The 19,279-nt window shown below is 41.2% G+C and overlaps 1 protein-coding gene across 1 annotated transcript in view; it reads right to left on the bottom strand.

The window, feature by feature from the left end:
* ANTXR1 (ANTXR cell adhesion molecule 1) overlaps positions 1–19,279 on the bottom strand; it is a 118,082-nt gene that overhangs the window by 8,264 nt on the left and 90,539 nt on the right. Inside the window, exons 16-17 of the mRNA XM_075207399.1 lie at positions 17,464–17,631; positions 5,920–6,000 (exon numbers count right to left, since the gene is read on the bottom strand). Coding sequence (XP_075063500.1) covers positions 5,920–6,000; positions 17,464–17,631 — 249 coding nt within the window. The remainder of the gene's footprint in view (positions 1–5,919; positions 6,001–17,463; positions 17,632–19,279) is intronic.

Raw genomic sequence — 19,279 nt, 5'->3', positions numbered from 1 at the left:
TGGGGTGTTGTAATAGCTTATAGGAGAATTTCAGACAAATATTTTGTCCAAATAAAAACCTCTTTCCCCTAACTAGGAGACCGTCTAATCACTGGGGCCTTATGGTTCAGGAGCTATTCATCTACTCAGTGCTGGCGCTAATGCCCTGATTGGACAAGCCCAGCAGCCGTCGTGCCACATTCAGTTGCCAACAATTCAGATCAGCCTGTGAAATTTCAAACTTAAGCAGGTTTTTATTAAATTATTATTTAGAAATAGTACAATAAATTACCAACATACAAAATGTTAAAAGTTCACAACACATACATCATAAGTGCAGATGGACCATTAACTTGTTTAATGGGGCCATGTACCAGAGTATATGTAGATGTATACAGTTATGTCTCGCTCTTTTTATATGTGTCAGGAATTAAAAGGTGAAGTTTTAGTTTACTGTACATATTGTTGATATGTTTTTTCTTATCTGTTTGCTAGAAGCTACTCAATAAAACAAGATGAGCAAACCTTTGAAGTTTTTGCCGGTCTCTGGTTCCTACCCCTCTGTTGCTAAACCATTGTAAAATGACTCCATTAATGATGCGGGGAATAGAGAATGTTGAGCTTCTGAACATGTGAGAAAACCGCAGGAATCCCCATGTGACCTGCGCTCAGATGTTATTAGAAGCAGCTGTGTCTGATAGTGACCTCCAGCACCCCCCCCCCCCCTCATCCCTCCTCCTTGATGCATGCAATAACTGGAAAGCAGTCTTTGCATATATTGCATTGGCCACCTCTCCCCACCAGGGAGCAATATAGCCCTAATACACGTAAGCTTAGCTTTTCAATACTTGAATCAACACATTAGTCCTCCAAAATAAGCAAACCATTAGAATTAGTAACTAGAGGTAATTCCTTTAGCAACAATGACTTCAACCAAATGTTTGCTGTATCTGTTCATCAGTCCCAAACATCAACTTGGGGTGCAGTATGGCTCATTAATCTTTATAGACCTGCTTCCACTCATTGACAGCACAAATTGCTTACTTCAGATTACACCACAGTTGTCAATTTAGCTTCTCATTTCTGGACTTCAAAAATATCAATCTAATTAATTCCTTACATCAAACACTCTCATAATGTCCTTTACTAATCAGAGATACATATACCATTTATTTTCTTATTATTAATGAACTTATTATCTCCACTCCTTATGGTAAGAAATTCTAGAGCTTAACTACCTTTACAGTAAAGAACCCCTTTTTATTCTTATGGTAAAACCCTCTTTCTTCCATTCTCAATTGATGACCCCTTTTCCTATGTATGTTCCCTGTTATGAGAAGTTCATGAGACAAATATTGAATGTGTATATATTGATGCTTATTAACAGACCTAGTTTTACTCCTCTCTTTATAGTTTAACCCTTCCATTCCCTTTATTAATGAGGTTGCCTGTGCCAGAACCCTTACAAGTTATCCTGTGCCCTTCTTATAGTAAGATGTGCAATAAGATTATACAATAATGTTTGCATCTGCTGTTGCTCTGTCTACTGTCAACTAATGCTTGTAAGTTTGTTTCATCTTAGTTTTCCACAAATGTATTCCAATTAGTATGTAAGTAGCAGAGTAATTACCGAGTCTACATGTACAGTCATGGCCAAAAGTTTTGAGAATGACACAAATATTATTTTTCACAAAGTCTGCTGCCTCAGTTTTTATGATGGCAATTAGCATACACTGCATAGTGCCATGAAGAGTGATCAGATGAATTGCAATTAATTTCCTCTTTGCCATGGCAATGAACTTTATCCCAAAAACAAAATGTCCACTACATTTCAACTTTGCCACAAAAGGACCAGCTGACATCAGGTCAGTGATTCTCTTGTTAACACAGGTGAGAGTGCTGACGAGGACAAGGCTGGAGATCACTCTGTCATGCTGATTGAGTTAGAAATTCAGACTGGGAGCTTTAAAGGGAGGGTGGTGCTTGAAATCATTGTTCTTCCTCTGCTAACCATGGTTATCTGCAAGGAAACACGTGCAGTCATCATTGCTATGCACAAAAGGGCTTCACAGGCAAGGATATTGCTGCTATTAAGATTGCACCTAAATCAACCATTTATTGGATCATCGAGAACTTCAAGGAGAAAGGTTCAATAGTTGTGAAGAAGGCTTCAGGGCTACCAAGAATGTCCAGCAAGCAGGGCCGCCGAGAGGGGGGGGGGGGGGCAGGTACTAATTACCTGGGCCCGGGCATGTCAGGAGGCCCGGCCAGGGCCCTCGCGCCGACAAATTATTATTATTTTTTTTCAAAACTAATTTTTGTACACAGTGAGGTGAAAACTTTTGGAGGATAGCCTGGTATCAAGAAGGCCAGCAAAGAAGCCACTTCTCTCCAGGAAAAAATATCAGGGACAGACTGATATTCTGCAAAAGGTACAGGGAATGGACTGCTGAGTACTGGGGTGAAGTCATTTTCTCTGATGAATCCACTTTCAGATTGTTTGGGACACCTGGAAAAACGCTTGTCCGGAGAAGGAAAGGTGAGCGCTACCATCAGTCCTGTGTCATGCCAACAGTAAAGCATCCTGAGACCATTCATGTTTGGGGTTGCTTCTCAGCCAAGGGAGTGGGCTCACTCACAATTTTGCCTAATAACACAGCCATGAATAAAGAATGCTACCAAAACATCCTCCAAGAGCAACTTCTCCCAAGCATCTAAGAACAGTTTGGTGATGAACAATGCCTTTTCCAGCATGATGGAGCGCCTTGCCATAAGGCAAAAGTGATAACTAAGTTGCTCTGGGATCAAAACAACAAAATTTTGGGTCCATGGCCAGGAAACTCCCCAGACCTTAATCCCATTGAGAACTTGTGGTCAATCCTCAAGAGGTGGGTGAACAAACAAAAACCTACAAATTCTGACAAAATCCAAGCATTGATTAGGCAAGAATGGGCGGCCATCAGTCAGTATGTGGCCCAGAAGTTGATTGACAGCATGCCAGGGTGACCTGCAGAGGTCTTCAAAAAGAAGGGTCAACACTGCAAATATTGACTCTTTGCATAAACTTAATGTAATTGTCAATAAAAGCCTTTGACACTTATGAAATGCTTGTAATTTTACTTCAGTATACCATAGTAACATCTGACAAAAAGGGTCTAAAAACACTGAAGTAGCAAATTTTGTGAAAACCAATATTTGTGTCATTCTCAAAACTTTTGGCCATGACTGTATAACCCTAAATTTATATACATTTTTACAAATTTAATCTGCAATTTTACTGTCCACTGTGCCAGCTTGTCTGGAAATATCTGCACAAAGTTACTACCCTGCTCTGTGTTAAAAAGCCAACATAGTTTAGTGTCATCAGCAAATATGGATACATTACTTTCTAGAAATTCCACAAGGTCTTTAATAAAATGTTTGGAAAAGACAATATACCCCTCGGTGGAAGCACAGAGGTATCACATGAAAAATATATCAGCAACTGCAGCCGACAAAGACATGGGTGTTTTAGTATAACTGGGGAACAGAGCTTCCTATTAAATTTAGTGTCACACTGTGAGAGTGTCTGATCACTTAGAATACAGAGTTCTCAGGTCAGAACATCACAGTATTATAAAATACCTCTATTACATTGACTAAAATGTGAAACATGGGCAGAAAAAGCCCCAAAGTGCAAAGGTCTAAAAAAGAAACAATCATAAAATTATAACCATACACAAAAATGTGTTTCTTTAGGAATTTCAGCCAGTATTGCTTTTACGACTAAAGAGTTAAACTTCTAAATAAATCATCTGTAATTGTAACTACTACTGGCCTGTTCCAGCGCTCCTGTCCTTAAAGTATTAAACAGCCAGGATTAAATGTATTTTTTTTCCTACCAAATAAAGTAAAGCATGACTTCATGTTTAGATTCCACTAAAATAGCCACAAACAAAAGAGAAACATTTTAGACTGGAGTTTTGTGCCAGCAGTTTCGTAACCCCCTCCTCATTACCTCATTGTAGATAACAGCACTGGCTCAGATGAATTTTTTGTTTTACTTGGGTCTATATGGCTTTAGTTTGCCTTTTAGGGGTAGGTCAAGTATTTCACAATAATAAGAAATACATCTTTATCTTCTGCAGTCCGAGCAAGGATGACAATCATTCTAAGAAACAGCTCCAGACCGAACATTGTCATTTTATAGTCTCTGTTATTTCTTTCAGAATGATGTGTCCACTTTTCTGCCATTTTATTTTACCTAATTAGACTTAAAGGGTCATTTTTGTCAACACAAATCTTTGTCCATCTGCTTTAGATTGCTAGAAACTGGTAGTATTTATCTCATACTTGCCAACTTTGGTAAGTTAGCCTCTGAGGGGCAGTAGGCATGTGAGGGCGGGGCGCGCCATTAGGCCCTGCACACTAAACGGTCATCACCATTGATAGCCTATTACAGCCTGGGGTGGACCCTGATGACATATGAATCACGTCATAAGCCCCACCCTGACACTTAACTGTCATTATTAATCGGGAACCGGGAGGTTGACCTGCTCCGGGAGTCCGTGAGGACTCCCAGAAATACGGGAGTCTAATAGACATTCCGGGAGAGTAGGCAACTATTATTTATCTAAGGGTTACCTGCATTTTAAATACGTTCAGTCTTCACAAGGTGAGCTGTGATTACTGAGCCATTGCATCTGATACGTCATCTACACTGATGTGTCATCTACACTGATGCGTCATTTACACTGATACGTCATTTACACTGATACGTCATTTACACTGATACGTCATCTACACTGATACGTCATCTACACTGATGCGTCATCTACACTGATGCGTCATCTACACTGATACGTCATCTACACTGATACGTCATCTACACTGATACGTCATTTACACTGATACGTCATTTACACTGATACGTCATCTACACTGATGCGTCATCTACACTGATGCGTCATCTACACTGATGCGTCATCTACACTGATACGTCATTTACACTGATACGTCATCTACACTGATACGTCATCTACACTGATACGTCATCTACACTGATACGACATCTACACTGATACGTCATCTACACTGATACGTCATCTACACTGATACGACATCTACACTGATACGTCATCTACACTGATACGTCATCTACACTGATACGTCATTTACACTGATACGTCATCTACACTGATACGTCATCTACACTGATGCGTCATCTACACTGATACGTCATCTACACTGATACGTCATCTACACTGATACGTCATCTACACTGATACGACATCTACACTGATACGTCATCTACACTGATACGTCATCTACACTGATACGTCATCTACACTGATACGTCATCTGCACTGATACGTCATCTACACTAATACGTCATCTACAATGATACGTCATCTACAATGATACGCCATCTACACTGATACATCATCTACAATGATACGTCATCTACAATGATACGTCATCTACACTCTACTATACTATTTATAACCACCTAATGAAGAGACACAGGGAAGGCTAGTTACTAACATTCTTTGAATTCTGCATTAAAACTATAGCAACAATTGGCTTTCATTGTCTAACTTGCAACAGATAGGAGCTAATTGTTGATTGGTTGCTTTGTTTTTAGTGCGATTTGTACACTTGGAGCAATCTTAGTTAATAACCGTCACCGACTTATAGTCACAAAAATGGCTCAGTAATAAGTAAGAAGTGAATTGGTAAGCTGCATTTCCACAAATATTGATTCAGCCATCAATCTGGCTGCATACACAATGTGAAGGGGATGGGTACAATTCAATATATGTTGTAAGCATAAAATAAAATCTATGGCAATAAAATTTACAAGAACCAACAATACTACATATCAAATGCAATATGTCTTCTTAACATAAACTACATTAGCTTTATATATGATATTAATGTGTCAGAGTACAGCGATCATACCTTATCTCCAGGCTGAGGCCGCATAATGGACACCCGACTGTAACCCTTCCGCAAGAGTACCCAGAGAGCATCCAGTTTTCCCTGAAACACACATAATCATGCTATGTTATCTCAACAACAGGGTTTTTCATCTCCAGTCCTCAAGTACCCCCAACAGGTCATATATTAAGGGTTTCATTAATCAAGCACAGGTTAGGGGAACTATTTGGCTGGGTCAGTAATTGACAGACAGCATTCCTAAAAACATGAGCATTGGTGCTACTAGAAGGTGCGCCAAGAAATGGGGGGTGGGCGAGTGCAAAGCATTGGGGCCCGGGCCTGCCTGGCGGCCCTTGTCTGTCTGTGAAGTGGGAGGAGCTGCCAACCTGGTGAGATCACGCCCCCTTTTGACGGATATGGAAGTTGCTGTACCGGGGCCCAAAATTCTTCTTGGTGGCCCTGGGTACCAGAGGGCTGGATTTGTCATAAAAATATAATGGTGTAACTCATACAGACACATGAGATGGTAAAAAGTAACATAGTATTGAAGTATTGAAGAAGGAAAAGCCATGATGTAAAAGGAATTAACTAAAAGTACAATTTGTAGGAAGAGAATTGATAGGAAATGAAGACATAATAACATCATTTGCATTAAACCAATAAAGCAAAACAAATAGTAACAAACAACTCCCAGTTAAAAAAAAAATCCTAAAACACTTTTTATTTACATTAGACGTATTCACCAAAATAATCTTTTTGTTAAATTGAAAGAAAGTCTTGCTATGTTATATTTCTGTTTATCTCCCCCTGGCTTAGTTGCTGACACTTTCTTCCATTACTTACAGTAATGTAAATTGGATGAAGGTAATATAATTACTATCAATATAACCACTAAGCTTGCCAAGTGGTCTGCCTGTGATCACAAAGTAGGTAGCTCACCTCAGCACACTGCTGAATGTCATTGTTCTTTATGTGTTGCAGTTACACAAGAAAGTACATTTAATAAAATACAGTATAGTAAAAATTAGATCATGAGACAATAACTAGCACTTGAGCAAGTAAAGGAAACAGGGTGAGTAAGTAAGGTGGGCATGCAATGAATGGCAGGATTGCATTACCTACAAAATATCCATGCCGTATTATATTTCAGGTCATACAGCATACAACTGAGATCAAATCCCATCTCCCAAAGTTATACTTTCACACAAAAAGGCACAGTATTACAAGAAAGATGCGAAGAAGTCTGTAAAATAAGACTGCCAACATTACTGTTGAATCATAAATGGGCCCCTAAGACACCTAGGGGTATATTTACTAAACTGCGGGTTTGAAAAAGTGGAGATGTTGCCTATAGCAACCAATCAGGTTCTAGCTGTCATTTATTTACTACATTCTACAAAATGACAGCTAGAATATGATTGGTTGCTATAAGCAGGTTTAGTAAATATACCCCCTGTTTTTACGGGGAAGTGCACGTATTTACAAGCCAAGATGGTGGCATCTGCGTCTCATTATTTAAAACGTGAAATTGTTTCCTATTGAAAACCTAAAAATATTTTTTCAAGCCGTTTAGAGGATCAACTCCCTTTCATTTTCAGAATATTAAGATCAAGGTGAAAAAAATATAGCAAACAGTAAGTTTCCTACCAGGAAATCATTCAGGTACATGTACTAAAGCAGCTATAAGTCTATAGTGCTGGGACATCTGGCTGACAAAGGCATAGAGTGAAGGATGCTGGGACACAGAGCACAATGGAAAATTATTGGACTGGATGCCAATATTTAGCTTCTCTACAGCTGAAACTGGATTACTTTCTGTTTGGCAGATGGATGGAAATCTTATATAGGGAAACCATTTAACGAATGCTCCTTCCTCAACATTTAGGATAACATGTGTTCTACTTTACTGGGAAAAAAAGGAGAGAGAAAGAAATACTAACTAGGGAAGGCCCACCTCATATGTGTAGTTAGTAGTAATTGTAATGAGGATTAGTATATTCCACAATTCTCTCTTAATGGTTTACATTGCTCATAGACATGAGATGAATGAAAAAAAAACACACATTAAAACAACATTTTAATTCGTATGAATTAAAATTGTATATATTAAAAGCGAGATATTAAAACTTAGTGGTGTAAATGAGTAGCTACAGATATATATATGTATATCTCAGGTAATCCTCTTTATAAGGCTCTTATTAGAAGCAGGGCCGTTACTATGGCTGTGCAATAGGGGCGACCGCCCAGGGCGCAACACTGAAGGGGGGCGCAGTTTAGGAATATTTTAGGCTCATTTGGTTAAAATATTAATGTAACATAGAGTGTAAGCTTGCGAGTAGGGCCTTCTCAACTCTTTGTCTATATTACCCAGTATTGTTTATTACTGTGTTTGTCCCCAATTGTAAAGCACTACGGAATTTGCTGGCTCTATATAAATAAATGATGATGATTGTTGGGTGCAGGGCTGCCACCAGAAATTGCAGGGCCCGGTACAAATGTAACAGGCAGTGCCACCCTCTGTCCTTCTCTCACCCCATCCTCATTTTTAAATTATTTTCTACCCAACATTTCTCCCCACCCCGCATTCTCTGCAGTCATCCCCCATCCCGGTTCCATCTAACGTCTGCAGTAGTTTACTTACTTCTTTGCTTCTTCTTGCTGTTACCTTTCGGCTCCTCTCTATTGACAGCGCTGTGACGTTAATTACATTACATGCACAGATGCTGCAGGGAACCTCTCTGTCTTGTGGAGGCTCTCTGTCCACCGAGGGAGCTGGGGCTGGAACAAATGACAGCTGCTATGGGGCCCCGACATCTTGGGAGTGGAGACAGACATGCTGCCTATAAGGGGTCCTGCTGCCCCATCCTTAATTACACGAAGAGGTCTCTCCCTACAGAACCTCTCACATCTCAGCAGCTGGTGCCTGGAATTTGCTCCCTCCTTTAATTCACTGCGGAGACCCACTCCCCTAATAAATTTGTTTGGGTCCAGGGCTGTTGGGCCCCATACTGCTGTACTCCCTGTACCCTCCCTGATGACATCCCTGGTTGGGTGTGCAATGTAGTGTAGTTGGGGTATTTATGTTATTATAGGGCTGTTAATGTAATATGGGTACCAGTAATGCAATGTATATTCCAGTTTCCCTTTCAACAACCATACAGCCACCAGGCTCTGATTTACCACACCCATCTGGCTCACCACAGAAATCCAAATACATGACATCATAATACCAAATATAGTGCTCCATGGCAATGAACAGCTAATATCTATTTTTACTTGTCAGACCAGGTGGTGGATGTGAGAATGTGCCCTGCCGAGGTGCCCTGTGAAGAGGGCGAAGATGGAAGAGAAGAGCAGAAGAGAAGAGAAGAAGAAAAAGATGACTTACCATTCCTGGGATCCAGCAGTGATGAGTTTCAACCTGTTTTTCCTACAGGTCCTGGTGCCCGTAATGGTGGGCAGCTGAGCCAATCAGGCAATCAGCGACTGAGAAGGGGAACCAATCATGGTTCCCCTCTGGCCATTTGAATTGTTGGCGTCGTGGCGAGCCCTGGTTGGAGCATGGCTGTGTGACGTCGGCACACCTGCAGCTATATAAACCACTGGGCGCTGCCATATTTAGTTTAGTCTGGCGGCGGAGCCCTGGAGAGCGGAAGGTGTGGGACGTCCAGGATAAGAAAAGAAGATGGTGGCAGTGGAAGTGGCAGGGAGCCTTTGCAAAGGCTAAGACCAACCCTGCCGCAAGAAGTTGACGGAAATGGTGCCGTTTCAAGAACAGAAGACGGTGACATGGAGCCCTTGTAAGGGCTAACACCCTCCCTGCCAAGAAGACAACCAGTTCCAGTGTGCCGAAGAGGAGAAGAGATGCCACTAGTTGGAGGGTCTGGAAGTATAATTACACCTTGTTAGGTTGGGCACAAAGGTGCATTTCGGGCACTAGGCTCGTGGGAGGGTGCAAGGCCCAGTGTCATTTGGGAGTCAATGTCATTACTTGGGGCACAAGGCCCTATAAATAGGTATCTGGGGCACAAGGCCCTATAGTTAGTGGTTTGGGACGCAAGGCACATAAGTAGTTATTGGCTACAAGGTCCTTAGTTAGGCTGGGCAGAAGGCCCATTGTTGTATTTGGGCATCAGGCCCTTTGAGTGCAGACAGGGCACAAAGCCCTAGGTACAGCAGGGCGGAAGGCCCTTAGGTGTAGGGTTGCACCAGGTCTCTGAGTTTAGTGGAGCCCCTGATAGTCTGAGAGGGCACTAGGCAATGGTAGGGTAGAAGGGCATTAGGCCCTTGCGGTTAGAGAGACATTAGGTCACTGTTGGTAGCAGGGCAGTAGGCCTTGATTGCAGCAGGGCGCTAGGCCCTTGATAGTTGGTTAGTGGGCGCTAGGCCCTATGTAGTTAAGAGGACACTAGGTCCTGTTTGGTTAGAAGGACATTCGGTTCTGGATGTAGTGGGATATTTGGTCCCTTGCTAGTGAGTAAAGTCATAGGCTGTTGAGAGTAGCAGACAGGGCCCCTCAACCCGGTCCGGAAGGGTACCAAAAAAGTCCTGAGTTCCTAAAGAATAGGCTTAGAAGCCAGGGTTCCAAGCGGCAGGCGGAGGCTTGCGCTGTAGCTTGGTGCTGGCGGATACTGGTAGCCCAGTATTGGATTTTTTATAGTACCAAATGTTTTGTATTTTAATACCAAAAGATTTAATGATATTTAATGATATGCCACATGAAGAAACTCAGTTTTAGTTGTTAGTACGTTAGATACATCTGAAACACAATGATAAAATCTCAGTAAGTTGGATTGCCCAGTTAGATTACAGTATGAAGTCAGCACATGTGTTTTACAGAACATGGAGTTAATTTAATGCCTCATTTACTTGTAAATAGGTTAAATTGACTCTTCTAATGACTGAAGATGCGTTCTATGCTAGAAAGACTGACTGCCAAGCTATAAACATTTTTCCTCACTGAAGATCCTTGTTGTCAACATTAGAGTTTCCTGTTTCTGGAAGATTTCGGTACATTCTATGACTTCCTCTTGGCTCTGTGTCTTAGACTGTCCATAACATGTTGTGCTCACGTTTCCAAGGAAGAAAAAACACATTTGAGATTCACATGATCCAGAATCAGCTGCCAAGTTATAGTCTGGAGGGGCTGTGCTTAATGTCAATAATGGGGAACATGTGGTTCATATCAAATGGCATCGTGCTGGAGGTCTGAGCCATCCTCATCATGGGTATTTCATCAGGACTGACTTTAAGAATCATCCCATAAACCAATTTCATAGCACATTCTTGAAGACTGATAAAACAGTAATTCTAATGAAAAAGGCACTTTAGTAAAAAACACCTTCACACGTTGGAGCTTATTTTACAAAGCGCAGCTGATGTGCACTGCAAAATGCCATTTGCACTGGTCCACATGGATGGTCTGCCCAGGGGCGGATCTAGACTTTATGTTTAGGGGGGGGCGATTTTGCATAATCACGCCCCTCTTTTGCTCTGATTGGCTGGCCCACATTTAGCACCACCCCCACTCGCGATTAGCCCCGCCCCTCCCATTTTGATCGGCGGTTTGGACCTAGCTTTTTGCTGCTAGGGGGGGCAAATGCCCCGATCGCCCCCCCCCCCCCCCTGGATCCGCCACTGGGTCTGCCCAGCGTACGTCAAGGTGCACACCTTCTTTCTTCCTTCTTCGGTAGACACTTTCGCAACTAACGGTGCTCAAATTTGTTATAAAGCTGCTCTCAAACTAGTTCTAAAATTAGAACCGTGAACACAATCTTCTAACAGCGAATGTAAGTTTGAGGTTTGCCATTCAAAGACAGAAAAGCCCTGGCAGTCGAACCAGATTGAACTGGCGAATTGTACTGCAAACAAGGTTGAGGCCTGTCAACCAACCAATATTGAAGACCATCCTCCTACCTCTTAAGTACCACCCCTTTCATTAAATACTTTTCAATTTTTTTTTACCAAGAATAAAGTGTAAACTAATCATCAGAACAAGGGTACATCACAACTACATTTATTACTTATGACAATTGTTCATATGTAAATATTTTCGTCACATTGCCTAGAAAGACTTCTCTGTCGAACTGCAAGATAAAAGTGCAAAATTAGTTCCATTAAAACTTTAGGACCGAAACTGCTAGCTTTGAGGTCCTTTTGATTTAAAAAGGGTGTGCGCCTCTCTACATAAAAAGGAATACCCCTAAATGTACGCCTGCTCCGTTACTTTATCACGTTTCAATAATCTTGCTCAACAAGAGATAATCTTGTTTCTGCAATACTCCTTAAATTAAGAAGCATCAATGCAAGTACTCCTTACTTTACCATTAACGCTTTCACACGACTCAACTTCTTCCATTTTGCTATGCAAGTGTCTACTGCTCCGCGAATGCTGCTTTCTTGCTCTGCAAACCGATTCACCTCCAGTGGAAGGGTAAGACATTTAAATCCACAGAGGTTTAATTTTCACTTAGCGGGAGACATTGGATAGATTTGTGTATCTGCTTTGTCTCCCATATTGGAAATCAACATCTTGAGATGCTCCTAATACCTTCATCTTTCTCATTCTATGAATGCAAACTGTTCCATGAACCTTTTAGTTGAATAACATCTCTTTGGCCAGTTCCCTCTCTGTCATAATACAATCCAATGATTGTTTTAGCTCACGGCTGTCCGGTGCATTCCTCCAAGGTTACTTTTCTGGCAACGATTTTGGGTTTCCGCCATTAACATGCAATTAACCATGTCATTATATCTTCACTTGCATTGACTTTAAATATCAGACTGGAGTTTAAAAAGCCTTGATCTGACTTTTTTTTCCACAAAGAACCTCTGATTGAGTAAGTATACTAACAGTGTTCATACCTACCACAGCTTTCCATCCCAGTATGTTCCAGTATCTATACCATTTCCAGGACCTGATTATCCAATAGGCTGACTGAGTTACAGCCTAGAGTGCGAGGCTTTTGGTGGTGGGGTGTGCAAAATTGTGATAGGAAAATGTAATACTTCTTATTGCCACAAGGGACAGTGGGTGCACTGCTCATGTCACAAGACACAAATTTTCCATAGCGTCCGCAGGGAATAATCGCGGGTGAGAGAGCCCCAACATGATATGTCTCTCAGTAGATAAAAGGGGGTGCTTGGGTTTCCCCAGAGCCCTGGGGTGCACCAATATGTGGAAAGTAGGTGCAACAAGGCCCAGTTTACAGAAAGCGAGAGGAAGAGCCCCAACTACTGAAAGGGCCACAGCAAGTAGCCAGGAGGGGGATTCCCCACTTTCAGGGGTATCCCAGAAACAACACCACCACAGCAGAAACAGGGTGGCACTACAGGGAAAAGAGGCAGTGAGAGTCTGAGAATCCCTACGTGAGGGTAGTTATTTGGGAAGTGTGGCTGGTATGAAGGTTGGAGACTGCACGGAAGAGGAGTCCCTGGAGAGGACCTGAGGACCTGTTAGTTGTCCGTCTGCAATGCCTGCAATCGGGTGAGCTGCATAATATGCAAAGCCTGTGTGATGTTTCCTATGGACTGTGTGTGTGTAACTTCTCCTCCCAGCAGCTGCGGCTGGTATGTAACATGTTGTTATTTCCTAAGCAATGTGCAGAGAGGAGATAAAGAGAAATCATTACCATCTGCTTAAGTGATGCGCAGGAGGAGAAGACAACTTAAATGTGTACACTTTTGCAACTGTTTGCTTTTATGTGCTGAAGAAAGAGGAGTCAATAAAGATTATGTTCCTGTTTTGAACCGAGATGGCCTCAAGCCCAATTTCATATACACTGCACCGCACCACTAGAGTCTGCCCACATATTGACTGTGTTAAACGCTTGTGTATTCAGAGGGGTAGGTCCCCTGGTATTGTTTGTTCATAGCCACCAGTTAGCCGGGGCATTAGGGACCGTATGTAATTGCAGCTTAGGCCATTAGCGACACCCATTGGTAACTCTTACATAGTCTAAATGAAGGTTTTCTTGTGCATGGGAAAAGCTCTGCAATAAACTGCAATATCAGTAATACTCTCAAATTTGATTATTCCTTCACTTCTTGTAATGATTTAGGCACATTTACAATAATAACTTGATAGTTGCTGTATGTGTATCATCTTGCCATGCAAATCCATGGTAAGATGCCACACAATATAACAGAAACAAGAGCCCCCACCCACACTTAACTGCCAGTCAGCAACAAATACCCCATTTTTAGAGCTTAGAGTAAATTATAAGGATATTTTAATTTTTCAGACAATGTAAATATACAAGGTCATAGGCCAAGTGCATTTTATACAGATCATGGATTTTCAAAACAATATATAATCATTTAGAATGTTCTGCAACAAGCTTTCCTAATGAGGAAATGTTGGAATGTAAGCTCTTCCTTCTAGAATGTAAGCTCTCATGGGTAGGATCTTCTCTACCTTACGTCTCATGTCTGTCCACTGACCATCCTATAAGTGGACAATGATAAAGTGATGACATTGGGTGGAAGGTCATCAGAAAGTGGTCAGGGCTGGTGGGATTAAGGATAAGGGAAGTTTATGGGTGATATGGAGCTGTGGTTTGATGAGACGAGGGGTTGGTTTGTTGTGTCTGGATAAATGTTGAAAGATATATACATCAAATAAGCGAAGATGACATCCGAACTCCCCGTTTATACAGATATAATCAACATGAGTTTATACATATTTCATCACTTGTGTATTGTAAGTTTAACAAAGTAATTAGTAATGTTTACATAACAAATTACAACTCAACAGCAATGTGTATCAAGCATTATAAACAGGGGTTTTTCACAGGACACAAACTCCTATTTTTTTTAAACATCTTTAGACATTGTGCAAGAATTTCATGAAAATATTACGAAATTCTTCTGTGCTAATCAAAGTCTTTTTCCTCTTCTCCTAAAGTTTTCATGAAAAAACAGCTGAAATTACTCAATTAAAAACTTGTTATATTTTGTACGTCGTTGCCTGGGCTGTTTGTTAGGTATAAGATGATAAATGGGAAGGCAGCCTTTATGGAGAATGGTTTAGACATGAAAACCTATTAGTACACATTTTCATTTACCAAAACAGGAAAACTAAAACACACGACCAGCATCTTTAGCCAAAACGACTGCCAGCATGTTATACAATAGTGTATAACATTGAGAGAATTTAGAAGCTCAGTGGCTAAAGTCTACCTGTCACCTTCACACAGTGGAGACAGATATTTTGTAGTTAATATCAATAACCAGCCAATCAATTCACTAAGAACTAATGCATCAATGAGGCACTTTGTGCTTTGGGCCTCAGTGATGTCACTAATTTCTATTGAATTGATTGGCTGGGTAATGGCCCCGTCCAATGAATGGTAGCCTGCAGTGTGTGCAGGTGATGGGACACTTTAATTGCACTGACTGTATGGAAGACTTGGAGACCCCTGCTTTGAATTTCATTGTTGCTTTGTCTCCAGGACACTTGTTATCTTGTGCCAAAGGCAACAAAAGTGGGAGCTGGATCTTAAGTAAGCAGGAAAACTGTGACTGTAAAAACTATGTGCCGTGCTATGCAGCCACGTATAGACTGATATTTACTAAAGCTAAGCCACGTTTTAGTCTGCCGTGCTTCAGGGTTCATATACACTACTGTTTGCACAGTCCCGGATTTATAAAATGCTCATATAGCCCTTTTCTTAGCTTGGGAGGCATGAAGGGCAGCATACTGCTCAGGTCACTCATTATTAATGGGGCATCATTCACATGACATTGCCTCTTATATATCAATATGTTGTTATTATAAGAGCCTAACTATGGACACACTTAGTGCTGAATTATTCCCATGTATTTATTTTAAATAGATGTAATGTGGTGGGGTTTGGGACCATGGAAAGCTACAACGTTGGGGAATGAAAGCATGGAGTAGCACAGAAATGGAGAACTGGGGGGGCAAAATTCAAATTTGGTACTGTGCTAACCATTGTGCTCTGCACCGGTAATCTCTGCAGGTAGATTGACTTTTATTATAGAGTACAGAAATATCTATAATACACCAGCTTCCAGCAGTGACACTCAAAGAACTTGATAGACCAGGAATGGAACAAGCAGAGATTCAGGTCAAGCACTGCCAGAGGTGTCAGTGTGTAACGTCAGTGCACATACTACAACCGTCCCTGAAACCTAATGCCCATGTTAAAGCAGGGGTGTCTGTTCTTCAGGGAGAACGCACAGCAGAACTTATCAGGTGTCCATGTTTTAAACCATTAAAAGGAAACAATGTCAACCGCCCGTGACCTCTTCTCGTGGCCCAGTTGAAGTCGGCCAGCGAGTGCAATAACATCTATAAATATTTCCTTTTGCCACAGTTTTCTTCTATTTTCTGTTGCCAAACGTGAAGTGTAAGATTTATTTTGGGCACAGAAATATAATACAAGAACTTGTTCATAAAATTTGCATGGAACTGCTGCCCAGCGATCTGTGTGTTTAGCAGATTCCTGTTACACTTACACGCAGAACTTTTATCAGTGTGGTCTATGACATCATTGTAATAACATAAGTCTGTTCTTTTACACCTAGCCCTGTACAACATCAAACACAATAACACATATCACTGTGCTGGCTGAGAAGAAGTAACTGCCTCCTCATTGGAGAGCAGAGCGGGGTCCTTTGGGGGGAATGCGGGAGCAGGGGACTTTGGAATGGAGGAGGGGTACCGTAGAAGTCGCACTATATATATTTCCTGAGCATCCAGTGTAGTCAGCGTGCACAGCATAACGATGTTGGCACAATATGGAAGTGCAGAAGAGTTGACAGGAGGGCCGAGCTTTCAAAAAGATGCCCCTGTGATATAGCAGAATCTGAAAGCCCTCCGTCAATCTAACCGGCTGTAGGAGATACATAGCTCATAGGGTTACAGGTGGGAAGGAAAGGTAGAGAGTGGGGACTGATGAGGGGCAGCCTGAATGGACCCTCTATTGGGCCATGGACATGTTACGCCAATTTCTCAGAATTTGTGGAGGTAATCTGTTTCCTTTACCAAACTTCAGCAAGAACTCTAATCTATTATGATAATTCCGCAAGGAATCAGCGTATATTTTTAGAGTCCTATTTCAAGGTCCGAAGTATCTAAAGTTTCTTCCACATCTCTTGCACTGTGTGGGGGATTACCAGATCTGTCATGTAAGTCCAGCAACATTGAAATACACATGGTACATGCAATGTGTTCAACTGCAAATTAACTGTCTTCATCATTTTCTCAAGTCACCATTATGCCTTGTTTTGTATACGTGTCCTGGCATAGGGACCAGTCAATCATTAGCCAGCAATTGTGGGCATATGTAAAGCTGCAACTATTGTAAGATATGTACAGGTCTGCGTCAGTAGTATATGCGGCTGGTTTATCCCAGACATATGTCACATACACTTACGCCGTGGTTCATAAGCATTTGTATTCCATGTATTTGTTATTAATCACCAATAAAACTCCAATAACCTCTCTGGTACAGGAGAGACAACTCCCCATCTTGCATCAATATAACATGTTATAGAGTTGGTCACTATTTATTGGAATACACTATACATAGGTCCTACCTTAATTGGGGAGTACCATTTCCTAGAGGAGTTTGACTTTCCATAACTGGTGTTGAGAATCTTCGGGGAAGGAAACTCATACTCCTGCTCTGGCATCTTCACCTTGGCGTTCTTTGCTTTCTCCAGCTTAGCTCCTTCTTCTGTGGAGCCCCGCTCTCCCCAACGCACCTAGATCCATGAGTTGAACAGTTTGAGCAGTCTTCAGATGCAAGACTACATCTACTATTACTTATTAGAACAGCTTCTTAAAACTATTATTATTATTCTTTATGTACAGAGTCAACATATTATACAACACTAAAATCAGGGAAAGGGGTTCGAGACTACAATTTAAAGAAGATGCAGAGAGTGAAAGAAAAAAGACAAACATGTTCTTTGTACAGTCGCTTCTGTTAGAACACTTAAAACTTTAGCCTTTTGTGAATCACATGAAAGCCTTTGAGCTCATGCTATTATTTTGTGGCTTCAATCTATTCAGGTCCTGGAATTTGGGATTCACCTCAACAAGAGTGAAACGATGTGTGACCAGACACAGCAGCAGCTTAGTAGGAAGCTTAGACAGCTCAGTATAGAGATGTGGGGTATGATTCATCAAAGTACATATATGACGATTATATGCGTATAGCACGCAAAATCACTCTGAGCATGCTCAAAACCGGACCATACGCAACGAAATGCAACAATGTTCACTGCATCTATGCACGCAAAGGACACTTACTACAGCCTACGATTTCTGGGAGTGCAAGGGGTGGGAGAGTGGCGTTCACCAGTTGTCAATGTACAGAACGAGTGTACCAAACTCGAGTTCATGCAGCAGCTTCTGAACCAAGCTCTGGGCATCTCAAAAATACTTGTTTTTCTGCCGTATCTCTTGCTCCAGCTACAGGGCTAGTCTAAGTCCTTATCAGTAGTGTTGACAGTCTCGTATGCATGCTATAACATGTGTTTGTAATCAGGAGTAACTGTAAAAATGTATTTTATGTTCGGTAGAGATTAAGCTCATCCTAATAAATGTATTTCATGTATAAAAAAATATTTTGTTGTTTTTAACTGTTTTGTCATTGATGCTTATATTATTAACAAGTGACATTAATTCAATATTCATTTTTTTTCCCTGCGAATGTATATTCCACATAGGCATTTGCCGTGTATCCTGCAGTGTCTCGTCTAGTAGAGCAGAGCAGATCTACATCAGAATTCATCAGCGCACGTATATACAGTTCCGTCCCTTGTTGAATTTGCGAGTACACAGAGCCGACTTACATGCATTTTTAAACAAACGCACATATAGGGCCTGATTCGTTAAGGAATGTAAGGCAAAAAAAAACGAGTATGTTTTCTCTTGGACGAACCATGTTACAATTCAAGGGGTGCAAATTAGTATATTATTTTGCACATAAGGCAAATACAGGCTGCTTTTTTATGTAACACACAAATGCTTGATTGCTTTATTTTTACACTGAAATTTAAAATTGATTTAGGACATGCCCTATACCAACTATAAATCTGTCCTCACATTTTTAATTTACCTCCCCTCCAATGCAACATGGTTTTTCCAAGGTGCAAAGTTACTCCTTTGTTTTGCTTTACTTGCCTTAATGAATCAGACCCGATGTATGTCCCAGGAGATGTGGATTCCACTAGACAGTAGTTCTGGGTTGTTGTATTGTTTAAGTCACTGTTATTTTTCCGTATAGTTGCTAACAATTAAAACTTATTTATGTTCAAATGTTTAGCTGGAGACCTGTCACTAGTCACTGACCTGAAGGCTGCTGCATTACTACATGTATATATATGTGGGACTCACTCCTTATGC

This window comes from Mixophyes fleayi, chromosome 4, assembly GCF_038048845.1.
Source record: "Mixophyes fleayi isolate aMixFle1 chromosome 4, aMixFle1.hap1, whole genome shotgun sequence".
Taxonomy (NCBI): Eukaryota; Metazoa; Chordata; class Amphibia; order Anura; family Limnodynastidae; genus Mixophyes; species Mixophyes fleayi.
Note: the sequence above shows the minus strand (reverse complement) of the source record. Positions and strands in the feature narration are given on the sequence as shown.